Source organism: Siphateles boraxobius, unplaced genomic scaffold, assembly GCF_051911475.1.
Source record: "Siphateles boraxobius isolate OS27281-9 unplaced genomic scaffold, OSU_SipBor_1 9, whole genome shotgun sequence".
Classification (NCBI taxonomy): Eukaryota; Metazoa; Chordata; class Actinopteri; order Cypriniformes; family Leuciscidae; genus Siphateles; species Siphateles boraxobius.
In genome coordinates, this window is record NW_027509219.1 from 32,253,110 (window position 1) to 32,271,118 (window position 18,009).

Genomic DNA, 18,009 nt, shown 5'->3' on the forward strand with positions numbered 1-18,009 from the left:
CAGCGTTGGAGAGGGCGCATATGCAACAATCCAAGCTGGAGTACAGCCGATGCTGAGGCCATGAGACCGAGCATCCTCTGAAACCGCTTGACGGGGGCGCGCGCGCCCGCCCTGAATGATGTTGCAAGGCGCCGGATGGTGAGCGCGCGCTCTGATGAGAGACGCGCTGTCATTTGCATCGAGTCTAGAACTATTCCCAGGAAAGAAATCCTCTGGCTGGGAGATAGTATGCTTTTTGCAAAATTGATTCTTAGACCCAGGCATTCTAAATGGCTGATAATCCAAGATCTGTGTGTTATTAACTGACTCTCTGATTGTGCTAGGACCAGCCAATCGTCGAGATAATTCAGTATTCGCACTCACCTTCGTCTCAAGGGGGAAAGTGCTGCATCCATACATTTCGTGAATGTACGGGGAGCCAGGGACAGGCCGAACGGAAGTACTGTGTACTGGTAAGACTGTCCCTCGAAAGCGAATCTTAGAAACGGCCTGTGATGAGGCGCTATTGGAATGTGAAAGTAAGCATCTTTCAGATCCACTGAGAGAAACCAATCTCCTGGGCGTACTTGCGCGAGGATATGCTTGGTTGTTAACATTCTGAACGAGCGAATCATTAGTGCTTTGTTCAGGTGTCTGAGATCTAGGATGGGGCGGAGACCGCCATCCTTTTTCGGGACGAGAAAATAGCGGCTGTAAAAACCTTCCTCACTCATAGAGGGGGGAACAGTTTCCACAGCGCCCTTTTCTATTAGTTTGCGCACCTCGGTGCGTAGAACATGTGAACACTCCTTTCTCACTTTGGTCTCGACCACAGTCGTAAAACGTGGTGGTCTGCGAGCGAACTGGAGCGAGTATCCGTGCTTTACTATATCCAATACCCATTTCGGCATATCTGGAATGTTTTCCCATGCCGCTGCGTGTACAGATATGGGCTGAATACAGGCTAGGGGCGGGCCGCTGTGACGTAGGGACCCGGCCAGCGAATCCCCTGAGCTCGTGGCTCTCAGAGGCGCGGGCGCGCGCTGAGCAGCTGAGTGAATGGGCGCGTGTGTGATTACAACAGCGCGCGCTGTGTCTGTAAAACTCGCAGCCTGAGCTGGGGTTGTGTTTGACACTGTAAGGACAGTGTTTATAAGTGGGGGTGCATAAACAATGGTAGGCACACTCGTCACTTTTATAATGTTTCCCGCTTTTATTGGGGGTGAATTTATAACTGTGTGAACAGTGCTTGTGTATAGTGGTGCGTACATGACCGTAGGCACGTGATCTACATTCATGGGGCGTGCAGCCTGAGCTGGGAATGAATTTGGCACTGTTTTGACAGTATCTGGGAATGCACACTTTTCTGGACATGTGAACCCTTAGTGACACAGGCAGAAAAAGACTCTTTTTGTGTTTTCTGTGCGTCGCCGTAAAAACGGTGTTTGTTTGCAGGTGAGCGAGCTCTTTGACTGGCCCATTGACTGCTGTATGGACATATCCAGCCGCCTGTAAGGGGACTGGGTAATGTTTGAGCTTTTGCAGAGAGAGTGGTCCGGCTTTTGCGAGACACGCACTCTCTCTTCTAATTCCTGTGGCTAGGACGGCTTTCGAGGCTCAGGGTTCAGCACAATCTTGGGCCGAGGACCCCGTCGCTCAGACGGCGGCTTGCGGTTGTGAGAGCGCGAGCGGCGTCGAGTGTCAGCCTGAGGCGCAGGCTGGGGAGCTGTTCTAGCCCGCTGCGGCTGTAGCGGTCTCTGTCTGCTCTGCGATGAGCTGGAGCGCTTGTGCAGGAAATGGCGCATAGCTTGTGAAGCGTTCTGGGCCTCAGTGAAGCGTTCGGCGAAACCCTTAACCGCCGGTCCAAACAGCCCGCTGGTGGAGATAGGCGCGTCGAGAAATGGCGCCTTATCCGTGTCCTTCTTCTCCGTCAGAGTTAACCACAGATGGCGCTCGAGAACAGTCAAATTAGCCATGGCACGGCCAATAGACTGGGCGGTGGCCTTCGTGGCTCGCAGAGCTATATCAGTTGCGCTGCGTAGGTCCCTGAAGGTTTCGGGTTCGGGGCCAGACTCGTCCATAGAGCGGAGAAGTTTGGCTTGGAACACTTGAAGTACCGCCATTGAGTGAAGCGCTGATGCAGCTTGGCCGGCGGCGGCGTAGGCGCGACCGACGAGAGCAGAAGTAGTGCGGCAGGGCTTCGAGGGGTGGGAAGCTCTGGCTTTCCATCCGGTGGTGGAGGGTGGGCAGAGATGATTGGCCACGGCCTCCTCGAGGGGCGGTGTTCCCTCGTAGCCTCTTTCCTTCGCGCCGTCCACAGAGGAGAGCGAAGAAGAAAAAGAAAGCTTTAAGCGCGCAGAGTGGGGGGCTTTCCACGACTTGGTGAGTTTGTCGTGAACTTCCGGGAAGAAGGGAGAAGGCCTTTGCCGAGGGGCCTGCTGGCGCCCCTGCAGAAACCACTCATCCAATCGTCTCCGGGTTGGTTCTTCGGGAGAAGACCAATCGAGCCCGAGGTCTTCCACGGCCTTAGAGAGGACACGGATAATCTCAGTATCCATGGTGGAGCCCCCGCTCGTGCTAGCTAGCGTCGACGGGGCGGGGTCGAGAGTGGAGCCCGGCCAGTCGTCCGATGCAGCGTCGATGGACAAGCTGTCATCTATTCCCCCATCGTCCTCGGACGCGCCGAAAGTCACAAGGCCCACCGCTCTGCTAGAGGGGTGTAGGTCCGGCTGGGTGAACTGAACCGGCGGTGGGGAAGGCAAGAGCGGCGGTGAAGCACGGGGAGACTGGCTCGGCGTGACGTCACTGAGCTCAGGTTCAGGAAGCCTCTGTGAGCGGCGCTTTTTCTTGTGCGGCTCAAACAGAGGGGTGGCGGCGATGGGCTCGCTCACGGCGAAAGCGGAGTGCGGAGTGCGGAGTGCAGTGCGGAGAGACCCAGGTCATCACATTCCGGGCATCCGCCCTTTGTCAAAGCAGCTTCTGCGTGGTCCCGGCCCAGGCAGTGAGCGCAGATGATGTGACGATCCCCGTCCGGGAGAAGGTCTCTGCACGACGCGCAGGAAGGCATTTGAAACAACGCCTCAGAAATTTGCTCTTTTACAAGTGTCGCTGGGCGAACAGATGTAAAGATACTTGCGTGTGTGGCACGCCGGATGGCTCAGTAGGATGGCTTTCGAAGGCGGCTGAAGGTGCCGACGTCCTCGTAGCAATCCCGCTTGTATGCTTTTCGACGGCGGCGAAGGCTTCAATAATCCGGAGGATCCAGCGAAGAAGGTGTTCGCTGAAGGAGATTAAATCTAAAGAACTCTCATGACGGGGCGCCCAATAAATAGCTCTTGGCCACGCCCATCTCGACGGGCTCTGACGCGCGCGGGCGCGAAGCACGCTCATTGGTCGCGCATTCAGAATCGCCCCGTCATTGGTTCGAGCAAGTTGCCGCAGCACAGCCAATGACCGAGCTTCCTTCGTTCATTGCTGTCAGCTGTGCAGATGCAATGCGTTTTACATAAAGACTTCAGTATTCTCGAGAAAAGGAGTTTTCCCATAGCGTAAGCTACTTACGCAATAGGAGAGACCTCTCGAAAGGGAACTTTCGGTTGCGTCACTCGACAGACAGAATCAATTTCTCCAGTCTCTCCGTTGCTTGGAATTATCAGATACACCGATTAGGAGCTCTTCTAACCCGAAGTCGCGTCCCTGACTATCTAGCACATTTACCCCCCCCCCACTGACTGTCTATCTTCACCCTCCCCCCCCCCCCCCCACTGACTGTCTATCTTCACCCAACCCCCCCCACTGACTGTCTATCTTCACCCCCCCCCACTGACTGTCTATCTTCACCCCCCCCCCACTGACTGTCTATCTTCACCCACCCCACTGACTGTCTATCTTCACCCCCCCCCCACTGACTGTCTATCTTCACCGCCGGAGACACTAATTATCCCGAGCGGCCGTCTAGCGTTTCCCCACAAGTGAGAGCTCCCCGAACTTCTCCCAAGCAGTACTCAAAACATCCTTAAATAATCATCAACTCCTCCCACATCAGCTGTACTCTTTAATTTAATTACGCAACACTCATTCATTTAGATTAAGGGGGTGTGTACATTAATCCCACCTAAATTCCAATCATTTCCCTATTCATCACAATACATAAAAATCTGTTTACAGGCTTTCATAGACAACCTATAAGTCTGGGAAGGTCTTGTTTAAGTTTTTTTTTAAGTTTCGTTACAAGCTGTTCACATATTCACAATAAAAAAAGCAATTAAAATGTATAGATTAAAGATTAAAGTCATTAGATTATGCACTGGCTTTAAAAGGCAATACATTTGTGATCCAATTACTGAAAGCTGACCAAAGGACCAATAAAAGGATATAAAGCAGGTTCATCATTCTGTCATAGATTAGAGAGCTACAGCTTTCTGAGACACATGCGTGCCTTACAAGTCTTAACACTTAACAGGTTTCCTCTGTGAAAGTAAAAATAAGTTAAATGCGGTAGATCTGAAAAGCGGAAGTGACTCTTTTATGACAAGCATTATAACATTAACATTTCTGTTGTATTTCCAAATTGATAATCAGCTTTGTATCACCCTTTTCTTCTCTGTACAATCAATTTTTCAGATGTCCCAAACAGTCGTAATGGGGCTTACTCAAAGAAAATAACCAGTCTTCTGCAGAATTTTAGTCAGCGCTTGATGTTTTTCTTGGAGAGAAGTGGCTTCTTTGCTGCCCTTCTTGACACCAGGGCTGCACCAGGACTCCTCATTAGGAGACGGTCCTGGCTCTTGCTGGACACTGGGGCGTCCTGAAGCCTACTACACTGCAGGCGAACCAAGTGGTTCTTTCAGGTGCAATGTTCTTTGCAGTATTTTTCTTGTATGTGAGGCCAATTTAATGCAAAACGATGATGGTTACACCTCTTCATTTGGAGATAACCATTGCTAACACTTGAACACAATGATGGAAAGCACTTGAAAGCACATCCCTCCTTTTATAGCAATTAGTCTGCTCTTAAAATCCAACTTGATAGTTGATTTTACTAATTTACTAAAAAGACTAATTTACCATGTGCTGATGATTAGTGAAATGATGCAAGCCGGTAATTATTTTTTTTTTTTTTGCTAAATAAACTTTTTGCAGTTTAAATGAATCTGATCACTCTGCTCAATAGAGGATGTAAATCGACACCACAAAAACTGAAGCAGAAAACTTGTGCGAAACACAATTTATGTCTCTGCCAAAACATTTGGCAACAGCTGTAGCATCAGGAGAATCTGTCCAAATGATGATTGGATGATGATACGGAAGATACAGAAGAGCACTTGTAACTTGAGCTAGATAACCGAAAAAGGACAAAAATGATATTGACTGCTATCCTTGTATTTTAACATATTTTGGAATATTATGAATACTGACATAAAAAAGTGTATAGATTAAAGTCATTACGTGATTCACCTGTCATTTTATGGAAATCTGGGTTACAAGCATCAGACCAATCTGTACAAAAACTGAAGAGTTTTCTTGCTACTGAAAAGAAGCAAGAATTCTATTGACTCCTGTCCTTACACTTTTTTTTTTAAATACACTAGCGCAAAAGGGTAAATGGCACTGTACAAAAACATAGCAAAAATATGACTAACAGTTATTACAATTATAAAAAACAATATATTCTGATATTCTGACTATAAGTGTATAGATTAAATTGATTAAGGTTGTCATTATTATTAGAAATTGCACCTGCAAGGTTGAAGCCGGGCTCGGCTTTGTGCAAACAAAGGAACGTTGGCGGAAAAGGGGCAAGCGAGCGGGAGCTCTTGTGCGGCTTCGCAGATGCGGTAACGGCACAGTGCTACCAAGCATTTTTCTCTCAAATGTTCGTTCACTATGCAACAAAATGGAGGAACTCCAGCTACTGATGGTGAAAAGCAGAGACTTTCTTGCAGCGTCTGTCCTATGTTTCTCGGAAACTTGGTTGGGCGATCTGATCCCGGATTCTTCGTTACAACTGGCCGGCTTTAGGTTGCTGAGAGCTGACCGAGACGCGGCTCTTTCCGGCAAGACGAAAGGTGGAGGTATTTGCTTTTATATTAACAGTAGCTGCTGTGTAGATATCACAGCGATTTTGCAACATTGGAATCATTTCTTATAAACTGCAAACCTTTCTACTCGCCTCGCGAGTTCGCGTCATTTATTTTGATCGGTGTTTACATAGCGCCGGGAGCTAATGTTGAAGAATCCCAGCGCTTACTCGCCGATCAGATACTAAGCGTGGAGCGGACAAACCCGGATTCCTTAGCTATCATTCTTGGCGACTTTAACAAAGGTAATCGTAGTCATGATCTCCCCAAATATAGACAATTCATCAAATGCCCTACCAGAAAAGATAACACTCTGGATCACTGCTACACTACGGTCAGTAAAGCCTACCATTCAGTTCCTTGTGCAGCACTGGGTCACTCTGACCATGCCATGGTCCACCTGATTCCTGCTTACAGACAGAAACTAAAAATCTGTAAACCCGCTGTGACGATATCAAAACAGTGGACCAGTGAGGCCTTAGAGGACCTGCGGGCGTGTTTGGACTTTACTGACTGGGACATGTTCAGGTACACTTCCAATAGCCTGGATGAGCACACAGAGGATGTAACGACATACATCAGTTTCTGTGAAGACTGCTGTATTCCAACACGTACCAGGGTGCATTTTAACAACGATAAGCCCTGTTTTTCAGGTAAACTCAGAAGGTTGAGGGTGGAGAAAGAGAAAGCATTTAGTAGTGGGGAAAGGGATAGATTCAAGGAGTTGAAAAACAGGTTTGGAAAAGCCGTGAAGGAGGCTAAACGACTGTTTTCAGAGAGGCTGCAGCACCAGTTCTCTACTGAGGACTCCGCTTCTGTCTGGAGGAGGCTCAGGCAGATTACCAACTACAAGCCCAGAGCCCCCCACACCACTAATAACTCTGGCTTGGCTAACGACCTGAATGAATTTTACTGTAGATTCGACAGGCAAATGGACGGTCCTGTTCTACAACCCCCTTCACCAGAGCTCCCTCCCCACACCACAGCGTTGGCTCTCTCCATTCAAGAGAGTGAAGTAAACCGACCCTTCAAGAAGCAGAACCCACGAAAATCAGCCGGGCCAGACTCCATCTCTCCAGCCACCCTTAAGCACTGTGCGGACCAGCTGTCTCTTGTGTTCACCACCATCTTCAACACCTCTCTGGAGACATGCCATGTACCAGCTTGTCTTAAGTCCTACACCATCATCCCTGTGCCCAAAAAGCCAAGGCCTACAGGACATAACGACTACAGACCTGTCGCCTTGACCTCGGTGGTAATGAAGTCCTTTGAGCGTCTGGTGCTGGCCCTTCTCAAATCAATCACAGACTCTCTCCTGGATCCCCTGCAGTTTGCCTACAGAGCCAACAGGTCTGTGGACGACGCAATCAACATGGCCCTACACTTCACCCTTCAGCACCTGGACTTTCCGGCAACCTATGCAAGGATCTTGTTTGTGGACTTTAGTTCCGCCTTCAATAACATCATCCCTTCCCTGATTCAGGACAAGCTCACCAAGCTCAATGTACATGATTCTACCAGTAGGTGGATCACACACTTCCTGTCTGACATGAAGCAGTGCGTTAAGCTAGGGACACAAGTCTCTGACCCCCAGTTTATCAGCACCGGCTCCCCTCAGGGCTGCGTCCTTTCTCCTCTACTTTTCTCCTTATACACCAACAGCTGCACCTCCAGTCACCCATCCGTCAAACTCTTGAAGTTTGCGGATGACACCACCCTCATTGGGCTCATCTCTGATGGGGATGAGTCTGACTACAGGTGGGAAGTTGACAACTTGGTGTCCTGGTGTAGCCAGAAAAACTTAGAGCTCAATGCTCTAAAGACAGTGAAGATGGTTGTGGACTTTAGAAGGAGCACAGCCCCACCTACCCCCATCAACCTGTGTGACTCCCAAGTAAACACTGTGGAGTCCTTCTGTTTCCTGGGTACTATCCTCTCCCAGAACCTAAAGTGGGAACTGAACATCAGCTCCCTTTTTTTTTCAGTTTTTTCCCTTCTGCTACTGGCCTGCTTAACAAGGCCTGGAGCTCTCACTGACACTGACTTCAAACTTGAACTATAAACTCTTATCCATGCCGTATTTACACTGATTATTATAAACTTTAAACATTCCACAGTTGCACTGGACTTTAAATTAAAAACTCATAGCTTTAAATTCTTAGCTCATTGCTATTTTTGCACTTTGTTTGCACCTTTGCTTTATTAGGTACCCCATGTGGGCACATTTTTGTGTTATTATATCCTATATGTTGTATGTTATATGTATGCACCTTCCTGCCAAAGTAAATTCCTTGTCTGTACAAACATTCAGGGCGAATAAACCCCATTCTGATTCTGAACTGTACAAAAACAGAAAAATTCTACTGTTTCCTGTCCTGAAATGGGATCCACTTACTGAAAGCAGACCAAAGGACCAATAAAAATATATACATCAGGTTCAAGCTGTCATAGATTAAAGATCTACAGCTTTCTGAGACACATGTGTGACAGTGACTGAGTCTGGTATAGTGATTTCTTGTCTTAAAAACTAAATATTGCTACTTTCTAAGCATTGCTGCTGGGTTTGTAAAATCAGGCTAATTGTAAGAGATATTATGCCTAAACCAAATAAGGCAGTATTATTATTGCATTCAAAAGAGACCATATAATTTAAAATATGCAGGCTCAATATGTATAGCCTATAAATCTTCACAGTTTAGACTTGTATGTTTGTTGGCTTTTTGGAAATTCAGCTCTGAACCATCAGCTCTGAACACACAACCACAAGCTTACAGCTGCACATTTTAGACACTGTGACATGCGTCAGGGTGGATCACATCACACCAGTTCTGTAAAAAAACAACAACAAAAAACACCTAATCGCTATTTTAATATGTATGAAAGATATGTCTGGAGGATACAAAAGTAGAGATACATTCTTACAGTTGAATATAAGCATTTAGAGTTCAACTAACACAACTAGCAAGTCATAACTAGGCTAATATGAGGTGGGACACTTACATACATACAGGAATATATCATATACATTTTGGAATGACATATTATGAGTTAAATGGAAATAATGTTTGTGTATGTGTATTGGGGTGTCTCTCTCAGATGTCCATCCATGCCACCTGGCCTTCTTGTCTGCCGTGGGAGGGGAATTGAGTTGAGTTAAGATCTTTTTGAAGCTTCACAAAGGAGTTTGGAGGTGTTTCTGTTTTTACTCTGCCATGCCACTAAAGTGACAATGTACCTAATGTACTTTATACATTAAACTTTATACTAAACTTAAAAGTGACAATGTACTTTATTTACCAATGTACCTATGACAATGTACCTAATTATCATTAGACCCCGACTCATCGGCGCTATGTGTAAATGATTGTTAATTTGCTTGAATTTATATGTTTGTAACGATTTATTTGTATAGCTACTTTGAATGACTTTTATTATGATACGGCCTTAAAGGATTAGTTCACTTTAAAAAAAAACTTTCTATTCATTGTCTGGTATCGTTTAAAGCCCTTTGAAGCTGCACTGAAACTGTTATTTGGACCTTGAACCGTTTGGGTCCTATTGAAGTCCATTATATGGAGAAAATCCTGGAATGTTTTCATCAAAAACCTTAATTTCTTTTCGACTGAAGAAAGAAAGACATGGACATCTTGGATGACATGGGGGTGAGTAAATTATCAGCAAAAGTTTTTTTAAAAGTGAACAAATCCTTTAACGTGTGCCAACATGGGTGTTTAAACCGCGCTCTGTTTCCGCTATGTGTATGTGCGCACACTTTCGTGAAGGGCCCAGCTTGCATACATGACAGTTTTCTCTCCCCATGAAGTTTTTGTGCATCCCACTTGAGGGTTATAAGGTAAACTAAGTCTAATGTTTATCATTTTTGTAATTGTATCGTTTTATTGTGATGTTGGTTAATGGGTTGGAGTGATACAGTGTTTGTTTGGAAACATCAGTTTAAGGAGTACTTGGCCATCATTCCAGTGGGGTAGCTACACTATGCCTGTGATTTACATTAATGAGTCCAATTGGTTAAAAGCTTTTTGAAGCTTAGAATGAATAAGTCATCGTGATTTCGTCCAGACCCTACAAAATGTACAGTAGAAGTTTGTTTCTCCTCTTCAGGCCTGTTCTTCTCTTCAGAAAGTCTTCTGATTATTTATGCATCCATGTAGTCGTTGTCTGTAACAGTTGTGGGGTTGATGATTGAATCTGTGTTAACAAACGTGTAGAAACATGGATTATCATGAAGAAGGAGTATCTTCATCCTGTTCACTGGGTTAGTCTGTGTGTGCTGGAAAACCACTGAAGCTGAAGACTGATCAAATCTAATCCTGAACACAAACTCATCAGAAACACAGAAGGACACTAAACCTCATGAGATCATCATCACATCAAGGGCAAATGTGATCATAATATGTATTTATACCAGAGTTGTCTTCAAAAGCATTGCATGTCAGAATGCACCTCACATCAACAACTGGTCAGAATTTAAGAAAAAATTGCAGAAAACTATATTGAGCTCTGACTATAGGCCTGATGTGTGATGCCATTAGTCATTGGAAATTAGATTGAGGAAGAGAAACACTGTTCATTGACTTCATTTTCAGCTCAGAAAACTCAAAAGCCTATATGTTAGTCTTTGAGCTTAAGAAAATAATTAAATGAAATCCATAAAGCATGCTCTCAGAACATTGTGTACATATTTTCAGTTTTAGGCTTTTATCTGACTGTGGTCATCAGAACTTTCATATTATTCTTTGCTGCTTTAAATAAGTAAACTGGTAAAACACACACCTTTAGCTTTACTCCTGATGGTGGTCAGGTCACGATCACTGCCACTGTCATTATGAAGACATCAACAGCAAGGAACGAGGAAAAGCCGGTGCAGGATGAAGATACTCCTTCCTCATGATAATCCAAGACTGCATGGAAATGGAATGACAGGCAAAAAGAAGTTTTGGCTTGTATGCTTTGAAATATACAGTCTCATACAGACGCATACAAAGATCAGCTGTATTATTATTGTACATTTTTAAATGGCTAATTATACACCCCAAACATCACCAGATGAGGAAGAAAGAAAGGTAGAGAGAAGGCGGCATATAAAATGTTTCAAAATAGGAAAATGCAAACACGTGGCAATATTGTATCATCTAGGCAGGGATGTAACATCTAAACATCCTATAGCAGAGATGCATTTGTTTTACCTGAGCGCTTGTAAGTGTAGGTCTGGGTGCGCATGTTTATGAAATCTCCATTAGAATGAACCTCACGCTCACAGGTGAAGGAAGCAGGTGGACTCACAGTGACCATATACACACATGTTATTCTAGTCTCTACAGAAGTGCAATCGACTTTTTCCTTGGTGTAGTTGAGTTCACTCTCCACAGACAGCTCAAAAGGCTGTATCCACCGAGTGTATCCCCATTTAAACATTCGGTCAAACATGCACACCACTATGACTCGCTGTCTGTCTTCCATGTGTCGGTACACTGTGATGTCAAACACTGCATTATCTGAAACGCAACACATTAACATGCTGGTGAAATATGAACATGTTACAAATTTCTGCAGCTCAAATTGTATACAATTGTGTGCATCTTCAACTAATACGCGGGCACTGGATATTTAAATAATAGCTGCACATATTTTGATACATTATTTTTGTTCATTTATATCACCAGTCTATCAAAAAAAAAAAATTCAAGTAGTGTCGTGTGCAAAAATGAAGCCATGATGCAATGCCATTGTTTTGAGGAAAGTAATTATGTTGTTTTTAAATTACTTCCAGTGTATTAGTTTACTAAAAGACATAAACAATGAAAAAAACAAAAACAAAAAACAGAATCACTTTAACTTAAAACATGGCAGTTGTGAGATTAAGGCATTTTAAATTGTATTTCAAGGACTTTTAATACAGTTAGAGTATGGAGAAAACTAGAAAATTGGGATAAAATGGAGAAATAAGATCATACTAGTATCCACAGAGTAATATGCTGGCTCGTCATAGTCTTGATATTCCTGGCATTTCTCTGGATAAAACAAATAACAATAGTTTATTTTTAATGTATGATTTATTACCTGTACACATTGTGAAGTAAAACGCGGGAGAAAGCAATGTACTTACTTAAAGCGAACATTACAACCAGCAAAAGTACCTGAAAGAAGTGCTTCATATCGTGTCTCTTGAAAACTATTGTGCTGTAATACACTGGTGTTTCTCAATCTCAATTCTTATTTGTGCATCCAAGTTTCCTTTCTTCGCGACTCAGCTCCACCCCTGGTGGGATACGAGGGAAGGACGCAGGAAAGAAAAGGAGGACGGAGGAATCGAATGAAAGCTTTTTTTTATATGAAGAGGCTTGATCAATCGAGCGTCACGTCACAGCGTCATTATTTGACACAGCTTATTTAAGAAATGCATAATAAATAATAATAAAGCAAGATACCCTGTTGAAATATGTGAGATGTGTGGTTTGTAGTCTATAAATAAAGGTAAAGTATAAGTATAAATTAAAATGATTGTGACCGATCGTGTGAAGGGGGAAGAGACTTTATGAATCACGTTTATTCAATAAAACACTGCCTCGTTCGGTTCCTCCGTCCTTTTTTTCTTTCCTTGCGTCCTTCCCTCACATCCTACAGGGGGTAGAGCTGAAACGCGAGGAAAGGAAATAAAGATGCACAAATTCAATAAGAATTGAGAAGCACCCCTGTGCTTAGCTGTGGATAAACTGAATTACGACACTGAACTTTGGAATGCGGAAGTAACGCGTGTCGTGGACTTCGTGGAGCAGCCGATAGTTCTGTAATAGGCCTAACTCTTTTTCTGAATAGGCTGCTGCACCACCTTTAATTATTTTAGCCAGTATATGAGATTCACGGCTCCTCGCATAAAGCTTTCTCACACAAAACGTGTCTTACAAATTTTAAATCAATATATTGTCTTATCTAAATGAGTATGCAGGATGATTTTCACATAGTTTTGGAGCAAATATTCTAGGCTACATGATACAATTTTCAAAAGTCTTGTGAAGAAATAATCAGTATGGGTTTCATGACCTTATTTCAGTGACAACTTTTTTTTTGTTTTTCACAAACCACGCATAAACGTTATTATCTCAAAACTACAAACTTTTACACATGCTGCTGACATATTATTGTAGCAGAGTTTGTGCTGAATACAGTGTAATAAGACTTTAGCCATGAAAATGTCACAAGTAACAGAAATAAGCACAAATGTCAGAGCATGTCAGAAAACCTCCAGGACCCAGAAAACACCTCAGACCCCAGAGGGTTAATGTTAAAACAGAGTCAGACAAAGATGGAGAGACTCAAGAAGAAGTGACAACATGTAGAATGCAACAGGACGTCTCTGAATGGTTAGTTGATGAATTTATGTTGCTGATGTGGAGTTAACTATCTTCAATTAGGATATTCTGTTATGGTAATCTTTAAATCGCTCGTATAGGAACTGTTGTGAGATGCACACAGAGTGACTTTCTATTGCATGTGAAAAGATGGATGCTTAAGTTTGAGCTGACTCACAAATGTACTCTTATACAACAACTTTTCCTCTTCTCAACATGGACTGCTGTCCCGGGGCAGGGTTTATGTACATTTTAGGGTTGCTGATGTCACTAACCCGGGAGGAATGTCGTGTAGTCCCTACCAGCCGTTTGTTGTAGTCCTTTTCTTTAAAAGCAAATATCTCCCTTTGCTTTGAACTTTGAGCGCTGTAACTTTGCAGATGTTGTTTATGCTCAAACAGCAACATTTCACACTAAAGAGAAACTAACTAAAATTAGAAAAGTGAAATCATACTTTACCATCCCTTTAAAAAGTTAAAGTTAACTCTTTTTTTTCATCATAAAGGAATTATGCTTAGGGCACCAAAATGGCTAGAAGCGGTACTGTGGACATGCAAACTTGTGGATTATAATGTGTTTTTGGCATCGGAACTGTGACAAATAAAGGGATAAATACAGTAGGCCTACTGGACTGGAAGCATCTTGCTTGGATCTCACTCGTCAGAAATACTCCCACAACACCTCTAAGTGACAAAAAGGTCATTGTCGCTACTCACTACAACACCTGCAATTCACATTCTCTAGTAATTTATGCAAGTAATCGTTATGATCTTCATGTAACAAACATTTGTGTAATATAACATACAGATTCTGCCTACTGATGTAGACAGGAATGAAAGCTACAGCAGTAAGTGAAGCATTTATTTTATATTAATTCATTTAGAAGACATTTTTATCTAAACATACAAATAAAGAATGTTACAGCATAAGCAATTCATCCTAATTTGAAAATAAAATTGCTGCAATACACAGTTTTAAAATTGCATCACGTAAAATATAAAAGAAAATCTCAAAAAAAAAAAAAAAAAAAAAAGTAATCATATGATATAATTGGGCTGTCAACATTAAAGGGATGGTTCACCCAAAAATGAAAATTCTGTCATAATTTACTGGATAAAGCAAACCAGTTGGAATGCATGAGTCTGTTATACAGTAATGAAGCAAAAACATATGGTCCTGTTCTGTTTCACAATTTGACTTGTCTCAAAAGTAAATAAGCTCTTTGCTGTTGCACTGCACACATACTATACAGGTGCTGGTCATATAATTAGAATATCATCAAAAAGTTGATTTATTTCAGTAATTCCATTCAAAAAGTGAAATTTGGATATTATATTCATTCATTACACACATACTGATATATTTCAAGTGTTAATCTTGATGATTATAACTGACAACTAATGAAAACCCCAAAATCAGTATCTCAGAAAATTAGAATATTGTGAAAAGGTTCAATGTTGAAGACACCTGGTGCCACACTCTAATCAGCTAATTAACTCAAAACACATGCAAAGGCCTTTAAATGGTCTCTCAGTCTAGTTCTGTAGGCTACACAATCATGGGGAAGACTGCTGACTTGACAGCTGTCCAAAAGACGACCATTGACATCTTGCACAAGGAGGGCAAGACAAAAAAGGTCATTCCTAAAGAGGCTGGCTGTTCACAGAGCTCTGTGTCCAAGCACATTAATAGAGAGGTGAGGGGAAGGAAAAGATGTGGTAGAAAAAAAAAAAGAGTACAAGCAATAGGGATAACCGCACCCTGGAGAGGATTGTGAAACAAAACCCATTAAAAAATGTGGGGGAGATTCACAAAGAGTGGGCTGCAGCTGGAGTCAGTGCTTCAAGAACCACCACGCACAGACGTATGCAAGACATGGGTTTCAGCTGTCGCATTCCTTGTGTCAAGCCACTCTTGAACAAGACACAGCGTCAGAAGCGTCTCGCCTGGCTAAAGACAAAAAGGACTGGACTGCTGCTGAGTGGTCCAAAGTTATGTTCTCTGATGAAAGTAAATTTTGCATTTCCTTTTGGAAATCAAGGTCCCAGAGTCTGGAAGAAGAGAGGCACAGAATCCACATTACTTGGAAGTTATGTTCTCTGATGAAAGTAAATTTTGCATTTCCTTTGGAAATCAAGGTCCCAGAGTCTGGAGGTAGAGAGGAGAGGCACAGAATCAACGTTGCTTGAAGTCCAGTGTAAAGTTTCCACAGTCAGTGATGGTTTGGGGTGCCATGTCATCTGCTGGTGTTGGTCCACTGTGTTTTCTGAGGTCCAAGGTCAATGCATCCGTTTAACAGGAAGTTTTAGAGCACTTCATGCTTCCTGCTGCTGACAAACTTTATGGAGATGCAGATTTCATTTTCCAACAGGACTTGGCACCTGCACACAGTGCCAAAGCTACCAGTACCTGGTTTAAGGACCATGGTATCCCTGTTCTTAATAGGCCAGCAAACTCGCCTGACCTTAACCCTATAGAAAATCTATGGGGTATTGTGAAGAGGAATATGCGATACGCCAGACCCAACAATGCAGAAGAGCTGAAGGCCACTATCAGAGCAACCTGGGCTCTCATAACACTTGAGCAGTGCCACAGACTGATCAACTCCATGACACGCCGCATTGCTGCAGTAATTCAGGCAAAAGGAGCCCCAACTAAGTATTGAGTGCTGTACATGCTCATACTTTTCATGTTCATATTTTCAGTTGGCCAACATTTCTAAAAATCCTTTTTTTTATTGGTCTTACTGAATTTGGGATTTTCATTAGTTGTCAGTTTTAATCACAATTAAATAAAAATAAACATTTGAAATATATCAGTCTGTGTGTAATGAATGAATATAATATCAAATTTTCACTTTTTGAATGGAATTATTGAAATAAATCAACTTTGTGATGATACTCTAATTATATGACCAGCACCAGTGCACTGCAAATTCTGAAAAGTTTTTCTCAGAGATGCTCTCAGCACATTGTGTATGTATTTTAATTTATAGATTTTGATCTAACTGTGAGTAACTGGTTACACCACCTTTATTTGCTCCTGATGGGGGTCACGATCACTGCCACAGTCATGATGACGAGACCAATAGCAATGGAGGAGGAAAAGCAGATGTAGAAAAAAGATACTCCTTCCTCATGATAATCTGTGTAAGTCTCACTGCGACGGTTCACAGCAGAATTAATCTCATGCACACAGGTGAATGAAACAGGTGGACTCATTTTCACATCAAACACACACTTTTCATCTGAATAACACAGTGGGTTCTTCAGTGTGTAGTTGTGTTCACCCTCCACTGACAGCTGGAAAGAGCTCTTACTGAACCTCCTGCCAAATGAACACATCACTATCACATGCTCTGTGTCCTGCATCTGCCCGTACACTGTGATGTTGGGCTCTGGGGCATCTGAAATAACACACACCAACATGAATTAACGTTAAAAACAACTGATGTCTCTTTATTTTAAATATGTGTTTAATGGCATCTTTTTACTTTCTATGATGATTAAAGCAAGTATCACCACTGCTACTGCTCCTGATGTAATACAAATATTTTTTTCTTCCAATTTTAGCCATTCAAGGTTCTGTATTCTCATAAGCACTTGCCAAAACACCCATTTTGACATAATTTTGTCCATTCAAGCACGTGGTAGAGTGTGTGTTCACAGAGTGCAAGTACCGAATTGAGTTCTCTTTGGCCTCTTTTGAATATATATATACGGTTCTAGCTAAAAAAAACTTAATTGTTTTGTACTGTTTTTCAGGTTCGGCAAGCATTATCACCCCAGTTAACCTCAAATATGGTTTGGTGAAGAAAATGCGTAAAACAGACAAACACCCGAAAGCATCCGAAATCATAATTGTGTTTTTTTATGCAAGAGAATTCCATAGAGAGAAACTTTCTTATGACTAAACTCACACAGGCAGTGTTAGCCATACCATTGATCTGATGGGGGAAAATAACATGAATGGAAACAATAGGTGCTTCACACCTTTAGTGCTTGACCCTTATTTATGTCACTAATTTTAAGTCATTATGCCCAAATGCAACACATTTCTCTAAACTAAATTCAATACTGTCAAAACAATTAAGGCATTATTCAAAACAGCCTTACTGCACCACAAAATATCAACCTCTTTGATGCAAATAACTTTATTAAAATAAATATTATGAATGCTTGTTTTATCTTAATTGAAATCAATTGATGTCATATTGAGGTTGATGTTGGTTGAGAACCACGGCTATAGAAAGTGTCTAGGTGTTCATTAAGTAATAAATATGAGATGTTTCTGTAGTGAATAGTTGTGTTGTCTTACTTATTGGGTGGCAGAAGACCCCCGTTCCGTGTTTGAACTGATTTTCTGTGGAACACCACAGCAGACCATCACTCCTGCCATCCACAGTGCACTCAGCATACACATCTCCATTAAAATTAAAAGGAAAATGGCATGGTTTCCCATATGGATCACTAGCCATCTCTGCAGAACATACAGAAATTAAACACGGAAATCCTTAATAGGCATATTGGATATAAATTTAACATTTTGCAGCCATTATTATAAAGGTCTTAATGGCTGTT

At 42.6% G+C, this 18,009-nt stretch overlaps 3 protein-coding genes across 7 annotated transcripts in view; all 3 read right to left on the bottom strand.

Moving 5' to 3' along the window:
• The window catches only part of LOC143732376 (macrophage mannose receptor 1-like), a 74,516-nt gene extending 69,789 nt beyond the window's left edge, over positions 1 to 4,727 (bottom strand). For all 3 annotated transcript variants that reach the window (XM_077223388.1, XM_077223391.1, XM_077223390.1), the window contains exon 1: positions 4,323 to 4,727. In XM_077223388.1, coding sequence (XP_077079503.1) covers positions 4,323 to 4,371 — 49 coding nt within the window. In that variant the 5' untranslated portion in view covers positions 4,372 to 4,727. The remainder of the gene's footprint in view (positions 1 to 4,322) is intronic.
• LOC143732378 (macrophage mannose receptor 1-like) overlaps positions 1 to 18,009 on the bottom strand; it is a 32,839-nt gene that overhangs the window by 9,671 nt on the left and 5,159 nt on the right. For 2 of the 3 annotated variants that reach the window (XM_077223393.1, XM_077223394.1), the window contains 2 exons: positions 17,747 to 17,908; positions 16,329 to 16,835 (listed from right to left, as the gene is read on the bottom strand). In XM_077223393.1, the coding sequence (XP_077079508.1) occupies positions 16,462 to 16,835; positions 17,747 to 17,908 (536 nt within the window). In that variant the 3' untranslated portion in view covers positions 16,329 to 16,461. Of the gene's footprint in view, positions 1 to 16,328; positions 16,836 to 17,746; positions 17,909 to 18,009 lie in introns of those variants that run through there. The other variant, XR_013201100.1, reaches the window with a different exon arrangement.
• On the bottom strand, positions 8,910 to 12,364 carry LOC143732379 (uncharacterized). Its single transcript, XM_077223395.1, has 5 exons — positions 12,187 to 12,364; positions 12,035 to 12,091; positions 11,267 to 11,575; positions 10,854 to 10,981; positions 8,910 to 10,268 (listed from the first exon to the last, which is right to left on the bottom strand). Exons 1-4 carry the CDS (start codon positions 12,233 to 12,235, stop codon positions 10,878 to 10,880), a joined length of 519 nt encoding a protein of 172 aa, XP_077079510.1. The 5' UTR covers positions 12,236 to 12,364; the 3' UTR covers positions 8,910 to 10,268; positions 10,854 to 10,877.

Excerpts from the sequence above, each read along its gene's own strand:
- LOC143732379 (XM_077223395.1), bottom strand. The coding sequence starts at position 12,235 with ATGAAGCACTTCTTTCAGGTACTTTTGCTGGTTGTAATGTTCGCTTTA. Across the intron at positions 11,576-12,034 it reads ATATTACTCTGTGGATACTA|ATAATGCAGTGTTTGACATC; the intron begins GTATGATCTTAT and ends GTTGCGTTTCAG. Across the intron at positions 10,982-11,266 it reads CTACACTTACAAGCGCTCAG|TCTTGGATTATCATGAGGAA; the intron begins GTAAAACAAATG and ends ATTTCCATGCAG.